This window comes from Dendrobates tinctorius, unplaced genomic scaffold (genome assembly GCF_039654945.1).
Source record: "Dendrobates tinctorius isolate UK_male_01 unplaced genomic scaffold, ASM3965494v1 ptg000093l, whole genome shotgun sequence".
NCBI classification, from domain to species: domain Eukaryota; kingdom Metazoa; phylum Chordata; class Amphibia; order Anura; family Dendrobatidae; genus Dendrobates; species Dendrobates tinctorius.
In genome coordinates, this window is record NW_027361761.1 from 10579318 (window position 1) to 10601888 (window position 22571).

At 43.4% G+C, this 22571-nt stretch overlaps 1 protein-coding gene across 1 annotated transcript in view; it reads left to right on the plus strand.

The window, feature by feature from the left end:
- LOC141098542 (cysteine-rich venom protein-like) overlaps positions 1-22312 on the plus strand; it is a 35164-nt gene extending 12852 nt beyond the window's left edge. The window contains exons 5-8 of the mRNA XM_073586420.1: positions 4699-4844; positions 7789-7883; positions 9314-9399; positions 22083-22312. Of these exons, the coding sequence (XP_073442521.1) occupies positions 4699-4844; positions 7789-7883; positions 9314-9399; positions 22083-22207 (452 nt within the window). The 3' untranslated portion in view covers positions 22208-22312. The remainder of the gene's footprint in view (positions 1-4698; positions 4845-7788; positions 7884-9313; positions 9400-22082) is intronic.
- The last annotated feature ends 259 nt before the right edge of the window (positions 22313-22571 follow it).

Here is a 22571-nt window from a genome sequence, read left to right on the forward strand (position 1 = left end):
GTGATGTACAATCCCCCAATATATAACATTAGGGAAAGGGGTAATGTGCAATCCCCCAATATATAAGATTAGGGAAAGGGGTGATGTACAATCCCCCAATATATAAGATTAGGGAAAGGGGTAATGTGCAATCCCCCAATATATAAGATTAAGGAAAGGGGTGATGTACAATCCCCCAATATATAAGATTAGGGAAAGGGGTAATGTGCAATCCCCCAATATATAAGATTAGGGAAAGGGGTAATGTGCAATCCCCCAATATATAAGATTAAGGAAAGGGGTAATGTGCAATCCCCCAATATATAAGATTAGGGAAAGGGATAATGTGCAATCCCCCAATATATAAGATTAGGGAAAGGGGTAATGTGCAATCCCCCAATATATAAGATTAGGGAAAGGGGTGAAGTGCAATCCCCCAATATATAACATTAGGGAAAGGGGTAATGTGCAATCCCCCAATATATAAGATTTGGGAAAGGGATAATGTGCAATCCCCCAATATATAAGATTAGGGAAAGGGGTAATGTGCAATCCCCCAATATATAAGATTAGGGAAAGGGGTAATGTGCAATCCCCCAATATATAAGATTAGGGAAAGGGGTAATGTGCAATCCCCCAATATATAAGATTTGGGAAAGGGATAATGTGCAATCCCCCAATATATAAGATTAGGGAAAGGGATAATGTGCAATCCCCCAATATATAAGATTAGGGAAAGGGGTAATGTGCAATCCCCCAATATATAAGATTAGGGAAAGGGGTAATGTGCAATCCCCCAATATATAAGATTAGGGAAAGGGGTAATGTACAATCCCCCAATATATAAGATTTGGGAAAGGGATAATGTGCAATCCCCCAATATATAAGATTAGGGAAAGGGATAATGTGCAATCCCCCAATATATAAGATTAGGGAAAGGGGTAATGTGCAATCCCCCAATATATAAGATTAGGGAAAGGGGTAATGTGCAATCCCCCAATATATAAGATTAAGGAAAGAGATAATGTGCAATCCCCCAATATATAAGATTAGGGAAAGGGATGAAGTTCAATCCCCCAATATATAACATTACGGAAAGGGGTGATGTGCAATCCCCCAATATATAACATTAGGGAAAGGGGTGAAGTGCAATCCCCCAATATATAACATTAGGGAAAGGGGTGATGTGCAATCCCCCAATATATAAGATTTGGGAAAGGGGTGATGTACAATCCCCCAATATATAAGATTTGGGAAAGGGGTGATGTACAATCCCCCAATATATAAGATTAGGGAAAGGGGTAATGTGCAATCCCCCAATATATAAGATTAGGGAAAGGGGTGATGTACAATCCCCCAATATATAACATTAGGGAAAGGGGTAATGTGCAATCCCCCAATATATAAGATTAAGGAAAGGGGTAATGTGCAATCCCCCAATATATAAGATTAGGGAAAGGGGTAATGTGCAATCCCCCAATATATAAGATTAAGGAAAGGGGCAATGTGCAATCCCCCAATATATAAGATTAGGGATAGGGGTAATGTGCAATCCCCCAATATATAAGATTAAGGAAAGTGATAATGTGCAATCCCCCAATATATAAGATTAGGGAAAGGAGTAATGTGCAATCCCCCAATATATAAGATTAGGGAAAGGGGTAATGTGCAATCCCCCAATATATAAGATTAAGGAAAGGGGTAATGTGCAATCCCCCAATATATAAGATTAAGGAAAGGGATAATGTGCAATCCCCCAATATATAAGATTAGGGAAAGGGGTGAAGTGCAATCCCCCAATATATAACATTAGGGAAAGGGGTGATGTACAAGCCCCCAATATATAAGATTAGGGAAAGGAGTAATGTGCAATCCCCCAATATATAAGATTAAGGAAAGGGGTAATGTGCAATCCCCCAATATATAAGATTAGGGAAAGGGAGAATGTGCAATCCCCCAATATATAACATTAGGGAAAGGGGTGATGTACAATCCCCCAATATATAAGATTAAGGAAAGGGGTGAAGTGCAATCCCCCAATATATAAGATTAGGGAAATGGATAATGTGCAATCCCCTAATATACAAGATTAGAGGAAGGGGTTATGTGCAATCCCCTAATATACAAGATTAGAGGAAGGGGTAATGTGCAATCCCCCAATATATAACATTAGGGAAAGGGGTGATGTACAATCCCCCAATATATAAGATTAAGGAAAGGGGTAATGTGCAATCCCCTAATATACAAGATTAGAGGAAGGGGTAATGTGCAATCCCCCAATATATAACATTAGGGAAAGGGGTAATGTGCAATCCCCCAATATATAAGATTAGGGAAAGGGGTGAAGTGCAATCCCCCAATATATAAGATTAAGGAAAGGGGTGATGTACAATCCCCCAATATATAAGATTAGGGAAAGGGATAATGTGCAATCCCCCAATATATAACATTAGGGAAAGGGGTGATGTACAATCCCCCAATATATAAGATTAGGGAAAGGGGTGATGTACAATCCCCCAATAAACAAGATTAGGGAAAGGAGTTATGTGCAATCCCCTAATATATAAGATTAGGGAAAGGGGTAATGTACAATCCCCCAATATATAAGATTTGGGAAAGGGGTAATGTGCAATCCCCTGATATACAAGATTAGAGGAAGGGGTAATGTGCAATCCCCCAATATATAAGATTAGGGAAAGGGGTGATGTACAATCCCCCAATATATAACATTAGGGAAAGGGGTAATGTGCAATCCCCCAATATATAAGATTTGGGAAAGGGGTAATGTGCAATCCCCCAATATATAAGATTAGGGAAAGGGGTAATGTGCAATCCCCCAATATATAAGATTTGGGAAAGGGGTAATGTGCAATCCCCCAATATATAAGATTAAGGAAAGGGGTAATGTGCAATCCCCCAATATATAACATTAGGGAAAGGGGTGAAGTGCAATCCCCCAATATATAAGATTAGGGAAAGGGGTAATGTGCAATCCCCCAATATATAAGATTAGGGAAAGGGGTGAAGTGCAATCCCCCAATATATAAGATTAGGGAAAGGGGTGAAGTGCAATCCCCCAATATATAAGATTAGGGAAAGGGGTAATGTGCAATCCCCCAATATATAAGATTAGGGAAAGGGGTGATGTGCAATCCCCCAATATATAAGATTAGGGAAAGGGGTGAAGTGCAATCCCCCAATATATAAGATTAGGGAAAGGGGTAATGTGCAATCCCCCAATATATAAGATTAGGGAAAGGGGTAATGTGCAATCCCCCAATATATAAGATTAGGGAAAGGGGTGATGTGCAATCCCCCAATATATAAGATTAGGGAAAGGGGTGAAGTGCAATCCCCCAATATATAAGATTAGGGAAAGGGGTGAAGTGCAATCCCCCAATATATAAGATTAGGGAAAGGGGTAATGTGCAATCCCCCAATATATAAGATTAGGGAAAGGGGTGATGTGCAATCCCCCAATATATAAGATTAGGGAAAGGGGTGAAGTGCAATCCCCCAATATATAAGATTAGGGAAAGGGGTAATGTGCAATCCCCCAATATATAAGATTAGGGAAAGGGGTAATGTGCAATCCTCCAATATATAAGATTAGGGAAAGGGGTAATGTGCAATCCCCCAATATATAAGATTAGGGAAAGGGGTGAAGTGCAATCCCCCAATATATAAGATTAGGGAAAGGGGTAATGTGCAATCCCCCAATATATAAGATTAGGGAAAGGGGTGATGTGCAATCCCCCAATATATAAGATTAAGGAAAGGGGTAATGTGCAATCCCCCAATATATAAGATTAAGGAAAGGGGTGATGTGCAATCCCCCAATATATAAGATTAGGGAAAGGGGTAATGTGCAATCCCCCAATATATAAGATTAGGGAAAGGGGTAATGTGCAATCCCCCAATATATAAGATTAGGGAAAGGGGTAATGTGCAATCCCCCAATATATAAGATTAAGGAAAGGGGTAATGTGCAATCCCCCAATATATAAGATTAGGGAAAGGGGTAATGTGCAATCCCCCAATATATAAGATTAGGGAAAGGGGTAATGTGCAATCCCCCAATATATAAGATTAGGGAAAGGGGTAATGTGCAATCCCCCAATATATAAGATTAGGGAAAGGGGTAATGTGCAATCCCCCAATATATAAGATTAGGGAAAGGGATAATGTGCAATCCCCCAATATATAAGATTAGGGAAAGGGGTAATGTGCAATCCCCCAATATATAAGATTAAGGAAAGGGATAATGTGCAATCCCCCAAAATTTAAGATTAAGGAAAGGGGTAATGTGCAATCCCCTAACAGAAAGGATTAGGGAAATAAGTACTATCCTTTGATATAGTAAAAGATTAGAAATAAGTGTAATGTACAATCCACTAATATAAAGTGTTAGGGAAAGTAATTTCCAAATTAAGGGACGACGGCTAATAATGACCCCATTGTACAATTGTCTGCTGTGTCATACATCGACACCAGGCTGACTGCGTTGGGACTTGGAGCAGGGTAGTTTCCCCAATAACACAATGTCAGGGAGAAACCCCTTTTGCCAATAATATAACCCAACTCCTCCGTTCTCATGAAGTAGACTATCAGATTATCTGTGTGCGGATTGCAGCAGGGACTGCCTGCTCTGGGGGGCAATGCTGTCTATGCCCCCTAGTATAGCACATTACACAAAAGGTTATATTCTCTGCCTTCTAGGATACCAATGCGGGGAGAACCTGTACATGGCCTCAACTAACGCCACCTGGTATCATGCATTTATGACATTTTACAATGAACGTCACAATTTTGTGTACGGACAAGGACCAAAGACGACGACATCGGTGGTTGGCCATTACACTCAGGTAGCGTGCTTTCTTCTACACCGGCATTGTACCAGCTTTTTCAGGGTTTCTTCACCACCAAAGGCTGAAAATGAATCAACGGAGGATAATTAATGGATGAGGAGTGACTGACCCCACAGGTCCTCGATTTAAAGTCTATATTCCCTTGATCACGCTCTACTATGTGGTCATCACTGGCATGGCCTGAGGATCCAGCACACTAGGTCTGAAAGCTTGACAGTATACATCTAAGGCCACGTTCACACTCTCAGCATTTGGCCAGTAATTTACACCAGTATTTGTAAGCTAAAATTAGGCGTGGAACAATCAGAAGAAAAGTCTAATAGAAACACGTTACCACTAGGGATGAGCGAGTATAGGCGTTAGGATTTGGAACTCGGCGAGTAATGCGGTACTCAAATCCTGGCGAGTATTTCACTACTCGCCTCACAATATTCGGCACAGCCCGCACAGTCCCGCACAGTCCCCGCACAGTCCCGCACAGCCCAGCACAGTCCCCGCACAGTCCCGCACAGTCCGCGCACAGTCCCTGCACAGGCCAGCACAGTCCCGCACAGTCCCTGCACAGGCCAGCACAGTCCCGCACAGTCCCTGCACAGGCCAGCACAGTCCCGCACAGTACCCTCAAAGCCTTGCACAGTCCCGCACAGCCAAGCATAGTCCCCGCACAGTCCCCGCACAGTCCAGCACAGTCCCCGCACAGTCCAGCACAGTCCCCGCACAGTCCATCACAGTCCCGCACAGGCCAGCACAGTCCCGCACAGGCCAGCACAGTCCCGCACAGGCCAGCACAGTCCCGCACAGCCCGGCACAGTCTTCACACAGGCCAGCACAGTCCCGCACAGCCCGGCACAGTCTTCACACAGGCCAGCACAGTCCCGCACAGCCCGGCACAGTCTTCACACAGGCCAGCACAGTCCCGCACAGCCCGGCACAGTCTTCACACAGGCCAGCACAGTCCGCAGAGCCTTGCACAGTCCCCGCACAGTCCAGCACAGTCCCCGCACAGCCCAGCACAGTCCCCGCACAGTCCAGCACAGTCCCCGCACAGGCCAGCACAGTCCCGCACTGCCCGGCACAGTCTTCACACAGGCCAGCACAGTCCGCAGAGCCTTGCACAGTCCCCGCACAGTCCAGCACAGTCCCGCACTGCCCGGCACAGTCTTCACACAGGCCAGCACAGTCCGCAGAGCCTTGCACAGTCCCCGCACAGCCCAGCACAGTCCCCGCACAGTCCAGCACAGTCCCCGCACAGGCCAGCACAGTCCCGCACACCCCGACACAGTCTTCACACAGGCCAGCACAGTCCCGCACTGCCCGGCACAGTCTTCACACAGGCCAGCACAGTCCGCAGAGCCTTGCACAGTCCCCGCACAGGCCAGCACAGTCCCGCACTGCCCGGCACAGTCTTCACACAGGCCAGCACAGTCCGCAGAGCCTTGCACAGTCCCCGCACAGTCCAGCACAGTCCCCGCACAGCCCAGCACAGTCCCCGCACAGTCCAGCACAGTCCCTGCACAGGCCAGCACAGTCCCGCACTGCCCGGCACAGTCTTCACACAGGCCAGCACAGTCCGCAGAGCCTTGCACAGTCCCCGCACAGTCCAGCACAGTCCCGCACTGCCCGGCACAGTCTTCACACAGGCCAGCACAGTCCGCAGAGCCTTGCACAGTCCCCGCACAGGCCAGCACAGTCCCCGCACAGTCCAGCACAGTCCCCGTACAGGCCAGCACAGTCCCGCACAGCCCGGCACAGTCTTCACACAGGCCAGCACAGTCCCGCACTGCCCGGCACAGTCTTCACACAGGCCAGCACAGTCCGCAGAGCCTTGCACAGTCCCCGCACAGGCCAGCACAGTCCCGCACTGCCCGGCACAGTCTTCACACAGGCCAGCACAGTCCACAGAGCCTTGCACAGTCCCCGCACAGGCCAGCACAGTCCCGCACTGCCCGGCACAGTCTTCACACAGGCCAGCACAGTCCGCAGAGCCTTGCACAGTCCCCGCACAGGCCAGCACAGGCCCGCACAGCCTGGCACAGTCCACACACAGTCCCCGCCCATTACTCGCATTTCCCATAGACTTACATTGGACTCGTTACGAGTACCCGAGTATTAGGAGGTACTCTTAACGAGTACAGCGAGTCCGAATACTACACTACTCGCTCATCCCTAGTCACCACTTCTGGAATTATCACCCACTTCTTGTTGTGGCTTACAAATACTGATGTAAAATACTGACCAAATACTGAGAGTGTGAATGTGGCCTTACGCAAAGAAAGGTCTTCAAAAATAGGCATTCTAAAGAGTTCCGTTAAACTAATAATGATACCCAAACAGTGACTTTATGCAAGTCCCAGTTAGAGATGAGAACAACCGATTTGATGCAAATCGAACTTGTGTCAAATTTTTGAGAATTTCCCAATCCGATGAATTTGAAGAATTTGAGATTCACTTAGAAAATATCGCTTAAAGTGGTCATTGCCACTAACCCCTAATGCCTTGCAGTTATCATATCACATGGTATAGCAAAGATCATCCAAAGGGACTTGCAATCCAGTATGAAAGGAAAAGCAGGGAATGCAGCAGCCGTTTTCTAGAGGGCTGGGCTTCTGTTACATCTGAGTGGCCAGTGAGTAAAATCTCTGCTCCTTTCAGCAAAGAAAGATGTTTGCCAAGGTGCTGGGGATATGTGAAGGAATGAAGGAAGGCAATGGTGGACACAGACAGAAGGCGGTCCTTTGCAGTAACAGGATATGAGCTCTGGGTAGTTAAATAGCGCTTCATAGTGCACAATTCCTCCTGCTTTTTGAGGTGTAAATTGGCTCCTTTTACTTCTTGGGCCCCTGTGAGGCTGCACCAATGATATGTCCGCCCCAGAGGGGGCCCTGTGATTTGCTGCTTTCTCTAATGTATAAGCCACTTATGAATATTAATTGTTTTCCAGCTGGTCTGGGGCCCCTCATGGGAGGTAGGATGTGCGGTAGCCAGATGTCCTGGCAAACCCTATGAATACTTCTATGTGTGCCAGCAATGCCCAGCGTAAGTGACACCTAATAATGGTAACTACAGACTCTTCTCTCTAGTGATGTCTGATGCAAGAAGACATGTATATAGTGTTACCAAAAACTGTAGCAAAAATCTATAGGAGAGAAAAATTATAAAAAAGCGTAATAGCTATCTATCTATTATCTATCTACAGTATCTATCTATTATTTATTTATCTATTTATTATCTATCTATCTATCTATCTATTATCTATCTATTATGTATCTATTAACTACCTACCTGCCGATTATCTATCTATCATCTATCAATTATCTATCTATCTATCTATCTAATCTAACCATCTATCTATCTATCTATCTTTCATCTATATATCTATTATCTATCTATCTATTTATTATCTATATATCTATTAATCTATCTACCTATTATTTATCTATTTATCTATTATGTATCTATTAACTACCTACCTGCTGATTATCTATCTATCATCTATCAATTATCTATCTATCTATTATCTATCTATCTATCTATCTATCTATCTATTATCTATCTGCCTATCTGACTATTATCTATCTATCTATTATCTATCTGCCTATCTGACTATTATCTATCTATCTATCTATCTATCTATCATCTATCTATCTATCATCTATCTATGTATCTATTATCTATCAATCTATTATCTATCTACCTATCTATCTATTAATTATCTATCTATGAACTATCATCTATCATCTATCAATTATCTATCTATCTAATCTATCTATCGATGATCTATCTACTTATCTATCTATCTATTATCTATCTATCTATCTATTATCTATCTATATAGCTATCTATCTATCTATCTATCTATCGATGATCTATCTTCTTATCTATCTATCTATCTATCCATCATCTATCTATCTATTATCTATCTATACATCTATCTATCTATTATCTATCTATTATCTATCTATCTATCTATTATACAGTATATCCATCCATCTACCTATATGTCAGAGTTACCTATTTCGAACAGCTGATGAGAGAAGTTTTCTATGGGCACATAGCATTTTTGATATTGTAAATTGTTATTAAAATAGCAAACAGAAATTAAACACCTAAATAAGAACATTTTGCTGAGTAATATACAGATAAGTTAATTTTCACCCATCTTGAATTGTCCTACTGGTCCCAATTTTTCACCACAACCATCAACAGCCACTTCCTATCACAACCACCAGGTGGCCAAATAGACACATACAGCACAAACGTCTCCAGACAGAGCATCTGGAAATTATGTTTTTATTAAAAAAAAGTCTCACGTTGGCCATATATGAAAGGATCCATCGAGCCGAGGAGAAAGGTATGGAAGAACACATCTCTTCTAATGCATCAGAGTATTTTAATGGTCAGTGTCTTTTTCCATCATCTATGAAACATTTGTACTCACTGACGTGTTTCTTTTTACCATATTTCAGAGGGAATGTGAACTCTGTTAATGTCCCGTACAAATCTGGGAAAAGTTGCGGAGACTGCCCTAATAATTGTAAAAACAACTTGTGCAGTAAGTATGAACATAAAAGGAGGAACGTCTAATATAGCGAGACCCATCAGTGTAATAGACATATGAAAGCCAGGTTTTAACCTCTACATGGCTTAAGATGTGGCAGAATGTCCTATAGAAGGTGCAAGTGTGTGGAGAGTGATCAGCAGCTTTGCCTGCGCCAACAACAACTGGTGCCAGCAGTGTCATACAGCTGGCACTTGCTTCTAACAGGAGCAACCAGAGCTTCCTCCGATCACTGCTTTCTGCCATTGTCAATCTCATCAACCCGACCTTCCTATACATAACCCGCGACATTGTCTGATGGCCTGCTATGGCGGGCAGTGGTCTGCTAAAGGCCCCATCAAGGGTATCTATGCCCGTCTACAAATGTCGGTCACAGGTTGGACTTCTTAGGAGACCGGTATTTTCCCTAAACGCGTTAATTCCGAAACAGTGAAGAATATGGAACACGCAATCTGATCGGGTTCACAAAATAAAGTGAAAAATAGAACGTCTAACATTTATCATAATATTACATTATTTAACCAGTATGGTAAAGCAAAAAAATAAAAATAAAAAAGAAATATCTGAATCAGTCAAATTGCATTTATCGGTCGCTGTACTTTTCCCCAAAACATAAAAACAACAAAAATAAATTAAAATGCCCTACATACCAATAAAAAACAACAGCCCGGTACTCAAAATACGAGCGCTCACAAAACCCCACTGAGGATAAACTACGATCTCGGAAAATAGTTACACAGCCAGCCATTTTTTTCTGAAATTTTTCATCTCTCCTGGGCTGGAGAGGAAACAAAAGAAAGTATATAGACAGGACAGGATTGAAGCCGATTCTTTCTGTGAGGTAAACCATTGCCCTGCCTGTTTAGAACAGTTCACCTCACAGAAAGAAAATCAGCTGTGATCCCCTGCTGTCCTGTCTGTATACTCTTTTTGTTCCTCCCCTGCCCAGGAGCTGTGGTATGATCAGACCATGTTCCTGCACGGTGAGACACGGCCATTACACAGTACACAGCAGGGGCCCATTTATAAGATTATCTCAGCACAGGATTTTATTTTTACACATCCAATTGTAAAACTTATCTTTATTCTAAGATTTATAAGATCTACTAATTATAAAATGTACTTTATTTGTGGAAACACCCCTTTAAATAAAAAGAAAAAAGAACAAAAAAAAATATATATATATAGATATATATATATATATATATATATATAAATAGATATATACGTATATGTGTGTGCATCAAAGCACGCCCACTCCACATAGCCCCACCCACTCCGCATAGCCACACTCACTTCACATGCAAAACTCTATATATATATCATAGGCACATCTTGACCACAAAAGCTTGCACTTGCCTGTGGTGCCGATAGCAACCAATTACTAAGCATCTTTCATTTCACCAGAGCTGTTTAAAAGATGAAAGCTGAGCTGTGATTGGTTGCAATGAGCATCAGTTTTCCCAATCCACAACACCTCAGCAGACACTGACCAGGTGGGAAAAATCTAGCATACCCAGGAATATAAGCTCCCAGCCATTGTCTGCCCCCCAGAAAGGAGCAGATAGCATATGACAGAAATGAATCCCCCCTCCTCTATTACTGCCAGGCTCTATTGTTACTGGCGTGGAAAATCACTGTATCAGCGGCCGCACACAGATCCGCACTGCCAGGTTACTTAACAGCACATCTCCAGGAACTCCCTGCTCAGCGCCCCCCGGCTCAGGACTGTGGGATAGAGGATGTGTGATGGGTATATGGGCACTGGACTATGGGATGGAGGATATGTATGATGGGTATATGGGCACGGGCCTATTGGATGGAGGATATGTATGATGGGTATATGGGCACTGGACTATGAGATGGAGGATATGTATGACGGTATATGGGCACAGGACTATAGGATGGAGGATATGTATGATGGGTATATGGGTACGGGACAATGGGATGCAGGATGTGTCATGGGTATATGGGCACGGGACAATGGGATGGAGGATGTGTATGATGGGTATATGGGCAAGGGACTGTTATGAATGAGTCACCGGATGAGGAAAAAACAAAAACACAAGCTAAGTTCAGAAAACCGGAGAGGTTGGTAGCTAGCGGATTGCAGACCCCTGATCCTATTCACCACAACTAACAGTAGCCGTGGGGGGTTCCTACGGTACCCTAGACCCCTCGTCACAGCCGGAGAGCTAAATAAGCCTAAAGAAAGAAAGGGGAAATCTAAACTGCCCCAGAGCAGACCCCAAAGCAATAGACAGCCCCCAACATGTATTGTCAGTGAAAAACAGATGAAAACACAAACAGACAGAAAGACAGGTTGAGCAAGCGATGGGGCCCAACTAACTAGATAGGAAAGGACAGAAAAGATGCTGGCTGCAATCACGCAAAAAACCCTGCCAAAAATAATGTCCAACACGTCTCATAGAAAAGGCCCTGAAGTCACTAGACTTCAAAATCACTATATCAGCACTCAGGTATATTCTGAAGACAGAGCAAAGAGATTAACTGATCAGAGACAAAAATGGAGTTCAGCCCGTCCCAACCAGGGCAGGCTGAACACAAACACTAAGTAAACAGACAAAATCTCATGGAAAAATAGCAGAGCAAAAACTTAGCTTTTAGTAGACAGGAACTAAACTGGATGCCAGAGCTCAGAGCAGAAAAGATCACCAGCAGCCCTGCAGGGCGTGGGCTGCCTAATATACACTCAGAAATTCCGGATGTCCAATCACACTCCACCTGTTCAGATGACAGGTTCTTCCCATCCAGATCAATTTCACTACCTCCTTTCACCAGCAGAGGAAGTTCATCAGACATCAGAGGTGAAGGAGAAAATGAACTCATAACAGGTAATGGTGGTTTCCGAAAGGAGCCACTCCTTGGCTGGGTCCTTCCCTGGAGGAAGATCTGGCTAGTCCTGTGTTTGAGATTGTTAAATGAGGCTCCACGGACTTTATTTGCATATTGGCATGGGACTATGGAATGGAGGATGTGTATCATGGGTATATGGGCATGGGACTATAGGTTGGAGGATGTGTCATGGGTATATGGGCACAGTACTATGGGATGGAGGATGTTTGATGGGTATATGGGCACGGTACTATGGGATGGAGGATGTGTGATATGGGCACTGGACTATGGGATGGAGGATATGTATGATGGGTATATGGACACGGGACTATGGGATGGTGGATATGTATGATGGGTAAATGGGCACGGGAGTATGGGATGGTGGATATGTATGATGGGTAAATGGGCACGGGAGTATGGGATGGAGCATATGTATGATGGGTATGTGGGCCCGGGACTATGGAATGCAGGATGTGTATCATGGGTATATAGGCACTGGACTATGAGATGGAGGATGTGTGATATGGGCACTGGACTATGGGATGGCGGATATGTATGATGGGTATATGGGCACTGGACTATGATATGGAGGATATGTATGATGGGTATATGGGCACGGGAGTATGGGATGGAGGATATGTATGATGGGTATATGGGCACGGGAGTATGGGATGGAGCATATGTATGATGGGTATGTGGGCCCGGGACTATGGAATGCAGGATGTGTATCATGGGTATATAGGCACTGGACTATGAGATGGAGGATGTGTGATATGGGCACTGGACTATGGGATGGCGGATATGTATGATGGGTATATGGGCACTGGACTATGATATGGAGGATATGTATGATGGGTATATGGGCACGGGAGTATGGGATGGAGGATATGTATGATGGGTATATGGGCACGGGAGTATGGGATGGAGGATATGTATGATGGGTATATGGGCATGGGACTATGGGATGGAGGATATGTATGATGGGTATATGGGCACGGGACTATGTATTAGAGGATAAGTATGATGGATATATGGGCACGGGACTATGGGATGGAGGATATGTATGATGGGTATATTTGCATGGGACTATGGATTAGAGGATAAGTATGATGGATATATGGGCATGGGACTATGCGATGGAGAATATGTATGATGGGTATATGGGCATGGGACTATGGGATGGAGAATATGTATGATGGGTATATGGGCATGGGACTATGGGATGGAGGATAATTATTATAATTTGTTATAACCAACCAAACCTAGTTACTATGCCCGGGCAACGCTGCGCTCTTCAGCTGGTAGGTATATATATATATATATATATATATATATATACTGTATATATATATACGCAAGTGCCTTTCACTTAATTTGGATATCATCAAAAAGTTAATTTATTTCTCTTCTTTAATACAAAAAGTGAAACTCATTTTATATGGGGTCATTACAACAAGTGATCTAGTTAACGTGTTTATTTCTGTTAATGTTGATGTTCATGGCTTACAGTCAATGTCATTTCTTGTACCCGTAATGACACACTGTTAAGTAGCCTTTTTCTAATAAGACGTTCCTTTTATGGCTGTGGTCACATTCACATTTTGACATAATGTTTGTCCGTTCTGTATTCAGAAACAGAGAAATAGAATGATTGTGGAACATGGATCCATTGCATAAGTGAATGCAAACAGAAGAAAATGGTCACCAATGATTACACTGGTCAACAGCATTTTTGGTGCCAAAGATATTTCATCGAATTTAGGGTATTTTTGGGGTGCTGATTCTGAATATGTCATCAGTTTTGCCAGATTGGCTCAAGTTTTTGAGATTTTTGGTATCTTATTTATAGCACTTGTTGGTAAATGCGACGCATCATCTCATTAATTTCTTTGGATTAGTACTTGAACTGAGCAGTTCTCAATATAGTTTTGTGTTAATTAGTGTTCTAAAAGTTTGTTCATAGCTTGATTTTTGCACTAACTTTATGTTGTTGTCTGTTTTCCAGTGAAAAGCATGAACTCATCATGAAGAAGTTGTCTTAACGATCCAGACTCATTCTGTTACATTTGTGGTGAATACACACTGCCAAAACATAGAAGAAACATAACAGACTTCGTAAAAAAAGTGTATTTTGCCTATTTTGGGGTTATGCTTGGGGACCAAGACAAGTTTTGGGCACCACACATAGTGTGCAAAGCATGTATCGAATTATTACGAAAATGGAGCAAAGGACAAAGAAAAAGCTTCAAATTTGGTGTTCCAATGGTGTGGAGAGAGCCAAAAAATCATCATGATGACTGTTATTTATGGTAAACACAGGTACAGGCACATCTTCACAATGAGGGACAGGCCTTCTTGCAGATTCCATGTTACTCCCATTTTCGTTTCTTATGCTTATTGAATCCTTGCACTTGCACTGCACAGAAATAACAGTCATCATGATGATTTTTTGGCTCTCTCCACACCATTGGAACACCAAATTTGAAGCTTTTTCTTTGTCCTTTGCTCCATTTTCGTAATAATTCGATACATGCTTTGCACACTATGTGTGGTGCCCAAAACTTGTCTTGGTCCCCAAGCATAACCCCAAAATAGGCAAAATACACTTTTTTTACGAAGTCTGTTATGTTTCTTCTATGTTTTGGCAGTGTATATTCACCACAAATGTAACAGAATGAGTCTGGATCGTTAAGACAACTTCTTCATGATGAGTTCATGCTTTTCACTGGAAAACAGACAACAACATAAAGTTAGTGCAAAAATCAAGCTATGAACAAACTTTTAGAACACTAATTAACACAAAACTATATTGAGAACTGCTCAGTTCAAGTACTAATCCAAAGAAATTAATGAGATGATGCGTCGCATTTACCAACAAGTGCTATAAATAAGATACCAAAAATCTCAAAAACTTGAGCCAATCTGGCAAAACTGATGACATATTCAGAATCAGCACCCCAAAAATACCCCAAATTCATTAAAATATTTTGGACACCAGAAAAAAAATTTTTTTTCGTTGACCTGTGTTATTATTATCCATTTGGGTTCTGCGGTGTGTCAGATTTTAGAAGCAGCAAAAATGTTCTCCATGATGAAACCCAGACAAAGGCCTCATAGTAATGAATGGGCCCCTCTGCTTCACTTTGCCTCAGTTTCAATGGATCTGTTTTTACTTGGAAGGAGTTCTCCAGGTATATGAGAATGAAGACCAATCCATTAGGACATCAATAGTGTTGAGCATTCCGATACTGCAAGTATCGGGTATCGGCCGATACTTGCTGTATCGGAATTCCGATACCGACTTCCGATATTTTTTCAATATCGGAAGTCGGCATCGGAATCGGAAGTTCAAAGTTGATTGACAGCCTGACGTCATCATGATGCGCGGTGTGTGCGCATCATGATGCGCCGTCATTTCGGGCCTTCCGGGGGTCTCTGCCGGCCTGCCGGGGGGCTGTGTGGACTGCCCGGGGTCTGTACTGGCCTGCCGGGGGGCTGTGCCGGCCTGCCGGTGGTCTGTGCACCCTGTGGGGGTCTGTACCGGCCTGCCGGGGGGCTGTGCCGGCCTGCCGGGGGCTGTGCTGATGTCCGGGGGTCTGTGCAAGCATCGTCCGATGTGACTACAAGTCCCATCTGGCGATGCCTGCTACCATGACAGTGATTGACACATTAGCCAATGATGGGACAGTAGTAGTCCCATCATCCGGCTAATGTGTTAAATGTTAAAAAAAAAAAAAATACTACATACATACTACATGCATGCTACATACATACTACATGCTACATACATACTAGATACATACCACATACATACTACATACATACTACATACATACCACATACATACCACATATATACCACATACATACCACATACATACTACATACATACTACATACATAACACATATATACTACATGCATGCTACATACATACTACATGCTACATATATACTACATACATACTACATACATACATACTACATATATACTACATGCATGCTACATACATACTACATATATACTACATACATACTACATACATACTACATGCATGCTACATACATACTACATGCTACATACATACCACATACATACTACATACATACTACATACATACTACATGCATGCTACATACATTCTACATGCTACATACATACTACATATATACTACATGCATGCTACATACATACTACATGCTACATACATACTACATATATACTACATGCATGCTACATACATACTGCATGCTACATGCATGCTACATACATACTACATACATACTACATGCTACATACATACCACATATATACTACATACATACTACATACAATACATTCATACAATACATACATAGACATACAGTACATATAACATAGAGTAACATACTTACCAATACTTGTCACATTGTACCCCGAAGCCATTGTCTTTTACGGAATAAATATTAACATAACAAACCACAAAAATACTCACCCACGATCCGAAGCAGTCCACGAGTGTGTCCCACGACGATCTTGGGTAGAGAACTGCATCATCAGCTGTTGCTGCCGTTCTCTACGGGCTGCAGGAATCCAATGACGGAAGGTAGGTATCCTTCCGCACTGTATTCCTCCGCCACTTAAAAAAAAAAAGTCCCTAGTCTCACTTTATGCCATTGCTGTGTGGGAAATTCCCACATGTAGTATGTATGTAGTATGTATGTAGCATGTAGTATATATGTAGTATGCATGTTGCATGCATGTAGTATATATGTAGTATGTATGTTGCATGTAGTATATATGTAGTATGTATGTTGCATGTAGTATATATGTAGTATGCATGTTGCATGCATGTAGTATATATGTAGTATGTATGTTGCATGTAGTATATATGTAGTATGAATGTAGCATGTATGTAGTATGTAGTATGAATGTAGCATGTATGTCGTATGCATGTTGTATGTATGTAGCATGTATGTAGCATGTAATTTTTTTTTTTTTTTTTTTTTTTACATTCAACACATTAGCCGGATGATGGGACTACTACTGTCCCATCATTGGCTAATGTGTCAATCACTGTCATGGTAGCAGGCATCGCCCGATGGGACTTGTAGTCCCATCCGACGATGCCTGCACAGACCCCCGAAGCCGGCACAGCCCCCCGGAGCCTGCACAGCCCCCCGGCAGGCCGGCACAGCCCCCCGGAGCCTGCACAGCCCCCCGGCAGGCCGGCACAGCCCCCCGGCAGGCCGGCACAGCCCCCCGGAGCCTGCACAGACCCCCGGCAGGCCGGCACAGACCACCGGAGCCTGCACAGACCCCCTGGCAGGCCGGCACAGCCCCCCGAAAGGCCCGTACAGACCCCAGAGAGGCTGTACAAGGGAAAAACAGGATTTTTCTCATTCCGATACCGGAAGTCCCATAGACTTGAATGGGACTTCCGGTATTGGAATCGGCGATACCGATACTTTTTTTTAATATCGGCCGGTCCACTCCGATCCGATACTTTGAAGTATCGGACGGTATCGCTCAACTCTAGACATCAATACTACATTGTAAGGGTTACGATTGTGTGGCTCTGTACAATGGCGGTACACCCGGCCATCGCCAGAGCTGAAAACAGCTATTATGTGAGGTTGAAGGATGTTGGACTCCCACCAATATGATATTGATGACCCATTCTATGGATAAGTAACATAATCAATATCATTTGCAGGGGGTAAAAGTCCTTAAATAGAACAAGTCTTTAAGTCGTTACTAGTTTTTGCTCTCTTTTAATTCTCGCTGATCCAACGAGTTTTCCATTTTTTCCTTTCAAATTCATTACCGCATTTGCATGCGTTTTGTGTAGTTTTACCTTCCATTAAAAGGAATCAGCCAGCAGACTTTTGCTACCTAATCTTAGAGTAAAATGATTTAAGGAAAGAAAAGCTGAATCCAATGATGTATCACTTAGATTAATGGGAAAGCAATTCTTACAAAATCAGAGCATTTAGATTTAAGCCCCCTTCACATATAGCGTCACCGATTTTGTGACGCAACAGCGATATCGCTAGCGATCTTCCTACATGTGACACTTACCTCTGACCCGGCTCCCAACTGGATATCGCTGATCGCGCGAGATCGGCCTGGTCCATTTCTCGGCTTCGGCTTACTGCTGGTGCCGACGAGCGACTCCATAGACGCGGGAGGAAGTCATCACCAGAGCTGCCGTCTGACAGGTAAGTAACAACCGCCAACCGCTGCTACTTCGCTGGTGAGATCTGCCTGTGTGGCAGCTCACTAGCGACCATTTAGCGATGCACCAGTGATCCTGACCGGGTCGTATCGTTGTCTGGATCGCTGGTGCATCGCTAAATGTAATGGGACCTTGAGAATGAAACAGAGCTTCTCCCGCCCACATCAGGCTCTCTGGGTACAAAGTCCATAGACAGTGAGTTGCTTATCACAGGAGGGGATAGTCCCGTAATGTTAATCTCTTGGTGATAAATCCTTCACAATCCCTGAATTCTGTGTTTCAGTCTCTTTCTCCTGCTGTCTTCAGATTACATGGAACAAACCTGATGACAAATTCCCTTTAAAGGGAATCTGTCACCCCATTTTTCGCATATCAGCTGCTGGCACCGACATCAGGGGCTTATCTACAGCATTCTGTAATGCTGTAGATAAGCCCCTGATGTAACTTGCAAGAGAAGAAAAAAGAGTTAAGGCCCTTTTACATTTAGCGATGCACCAGCGTTCCCGACCACGATACGACCCGGTCAGGGTCGCTGGTGCATCACTAAATGGTCGCTAGTGAGCTGCCAAACAGGAAGATCTCACAGCGATGCAGCAGCGATACAGCGGACGATACTTACCTTTCAGACGCGGCGATCCTGACGTCCTCCCGTCCGCGTCCACGCGTCGCTCGTCGGCACCACAGGAAGCCCAGCAGGAAGCTGACGACGAGAAATGGAGCTGCGTGATCAACGACAGACAGCGGGGGAGCCGGTCGGAGGTAAGTATCACACATAGCGATATCGCTAGCAATATCACTATAACGTCACAAAATCGGTGATCTTATAGCGATATTGCTAGCGATATCGCTATGTGTAAAACCCCCTTTAGATTATACTCACCCTGGCATTTCGTCCGGTCCGCACTGCTCTGCCCTCAACAAGATAGAATGTAAAAAATAATAAAAAAATAAGAAATATTGTTATTTTCACCTTCCGACGTCCCGCGCAGCCTTCCCGCCTCTCTCCACGCTCCCGGTCCCAGTAATCCTTTGCGTGAATGACCGCTCGCAAAGGCTTACTGGGAGCGGGAGCGTGGAGAGAGGCGGGAAGGCTGCGCGGGACGTCGGAAGGTGAGAATAACAATATTTTTTATTTTAAATTCTATTTTTTTACAGGGATATGGTACCCAAAGCCCGGAGGACAGTCTCCTCTCCTCCGGACCGTGGGTACCATCCGCAAATGTTCTGCTTACTTTTGGCATGGTGTGCACAGCCACATGTGGGAAATAAGCGGAACAATGCATTCCTATGGGTGCGGGATCGCCGCGATTCCGCGAAATTAATGAGCATGCTGCGTTTTTTACTGCGAAGCGATTCCTCCGCGGTAAAAACTGCAGCATTAGCACAGCATTGCGGAATCCCATAGGAATGCATGGGATGCTTATTTTTCGAGTTTCCGCGGCAAAATCGCACGGTTAAAACCGCCGCGGAAACGTGAAAAAAACGCCACTTGTGAACTCAGCCTTAATGTGGTTTAGACACACTGGGGTTCAGAAAGAAAGGGGCATTTGGATTTGGGAGTGCAGAATTCACTGGAATTTTTATGGGGGGTGAATAGCTAACATGCTTTTCCAAAGCCATTGCGCTGCCAGAAATGTGGAAGCTTGTTATATTTCCATTGACAGATGACAGACTTGAGTGGGGACTTGCTTTTTTGTGGATTGAGTTGAAGGTTTTACTGGGAACATTTTACATAATATTTTGGATTATATTTTTCCTGTGCCCTGCGCTGAGCACTTACGTCGGGTTTTATATCTAAACTAGCTGAAGAGCCCGGCGCTGCCCGGGCATAGTAACTAACTGTGGATAGTTATAACAAATTATAATTATCCTCCATCCCATAGTCCCGTGCCCATATACCCATCACACATCCTTCATCTCATAGTCCCATGCCCATATACCAGTCATACATATCCTCTATCCCATAGTCCCATGCCCATATACCCTTCATACATATCCTCCATCCCATAGTCGAGTGCCCATATACCCATCACACATCCTCCATCCCATAGGACCGTGCCCATATACCCATCGTACATATCCTCCATCCCATAGTCGAGTGCCCATATACCCATCACACATCCTCCATCCCATAGTCCCTTGCTCATATACCCATCACACATCCTCCACCGCTTGGTCCCATGCCCATATACCCATCATACATCTTCGCCATCCGGTAGTTGAGTGCCCATATACCCATCACACATCCTTCATCTCATAGTCCCATGCCCATATACCCATCATACATATCCTCCATTCCATAGTCCCGTGCCCATATACCCATCATACATATCCGCCATCCCATAGTCCTGTGCCCATATACCCGTCATACATATCCTCCATCCCATAGTCCAGTGCCCATATACCCATCATACATATCCGCCATCCCATAGTCCCGTGCCCATATACCCATCATACATATCCACCATCCCATAGTCCCATGCCCATATACCCATCATACATATCCTCCATCCCATAGTCCAGTGCCCATATACCCATCACACATCCTCCATCCCATAGGCCCGTGCCCATATACCCATCACACATCCTCCATCCCATAGTCAACCAATATGACATCATAATGATCAGCGGGGCTTGCAACCTATGATGACATCAGCGTCGCCATGGCATCCATTATGACATCATAATGAGGGCGGGGCTTGATACACACACACGTTTTCCATATTATGTAGATAGGGGCAAAATTGTTTGAATTTGAACGTGCGGGGTTAAAATTTCGCCTCACAACATAGCCTAGGACACTCTCGGGGTCCAGACGTGTGACTGTAGCTGCGACGGTGCGGATGCCAATCCCGGACATACACACATGCATACATACATACATACATACATACATACATACACACACTTGAGCTTTGTATATTAGATTTCTGAATTTCATGATTCAATTTAAACTCCTGAGGAACCCATTCATTATGATGAGGCAGCAAAGTTACTATGGACTTTGTCTGGTTTCTGTTCAGCTGTATCCTTTTTAGAAGTGCACAAAACTGTGGTTGACCGCTCATTTATGCAAGCTTAAAAAGACAGGCACTACCAGAGCTTAGGTCAGATGGCATCCACAATGTCTCCATCTGCCTCATTATAGGCCCAGTGTACAAGCTCAGCGTAGTGCACAGGATAAATGTGTACTGAGCCTTACTGCAATCTTTCTGAGACAAAGAAAAAATCAAATTGCTTTTGTTTTGTTTTTTTATGGAATTTCTCAGCGGTAAAAGTGAATAGACAACTTTATTCTTCGGGTTGATGCGATTACAGCAATTTGGGGATTTGCTCGTCTCTAATTTCAAACCTATTCTTTACCAGATGTGTAAACAGCCCCTATTCATATCCTGACATAATATATGCAATTTCTAACTCTTGGTGCACTACATTCCAAAATTTCCTCTAACTGTAAAGAATCCTTTCCTATGTAGATGTGTAAATCACTGTTCATCCACATGTAAAGAATGACAATCTCCATGGGAGATATGATATAGTTAGCTTTGTTAGATCTGTAGGAGGGATGCCATGTTTTCATTTTCTCTTTTTTTTCTCCTCTTCTTAGCTAATCCTTGTCCATACGTGGATGAGTTTTCCAACTGCGCTGATTTGACAGGTTACTGCAAGTCTTTTAAAAATGTAGCGGACGGATGCGCAGCATCATGCAACTGCAAAAATGAAATTTTCTAAAAATCCGTCTCGTTTTTTTCCACATCGTGAGAAGTGATTACATCTTAGTTGTCCGATTAACATTTTGTTTTCATTTTGAGTAAATAAATGCAAAGCTATATGAAACTGATGGAGTCATTATTGGTATTGTAAGGAGTCTGCAGCCGCTACAGTTACACAATCCTTGTGTATTCGTGCAAGGCATTTGATGAAGAACTTGATCCAAAGAGGGCAATTTATGGATATTGATTTGTAAACCAGGAGTTGGGCCTAAAATGTCCCATAAATAAAGGTTTAGATGTTAATAACTATGCTAATCGATCATTCATTTAAATTAGTGTCCTTCACCTAGTGCCATGGACAGCACTCTGCTCAGTGGACAATC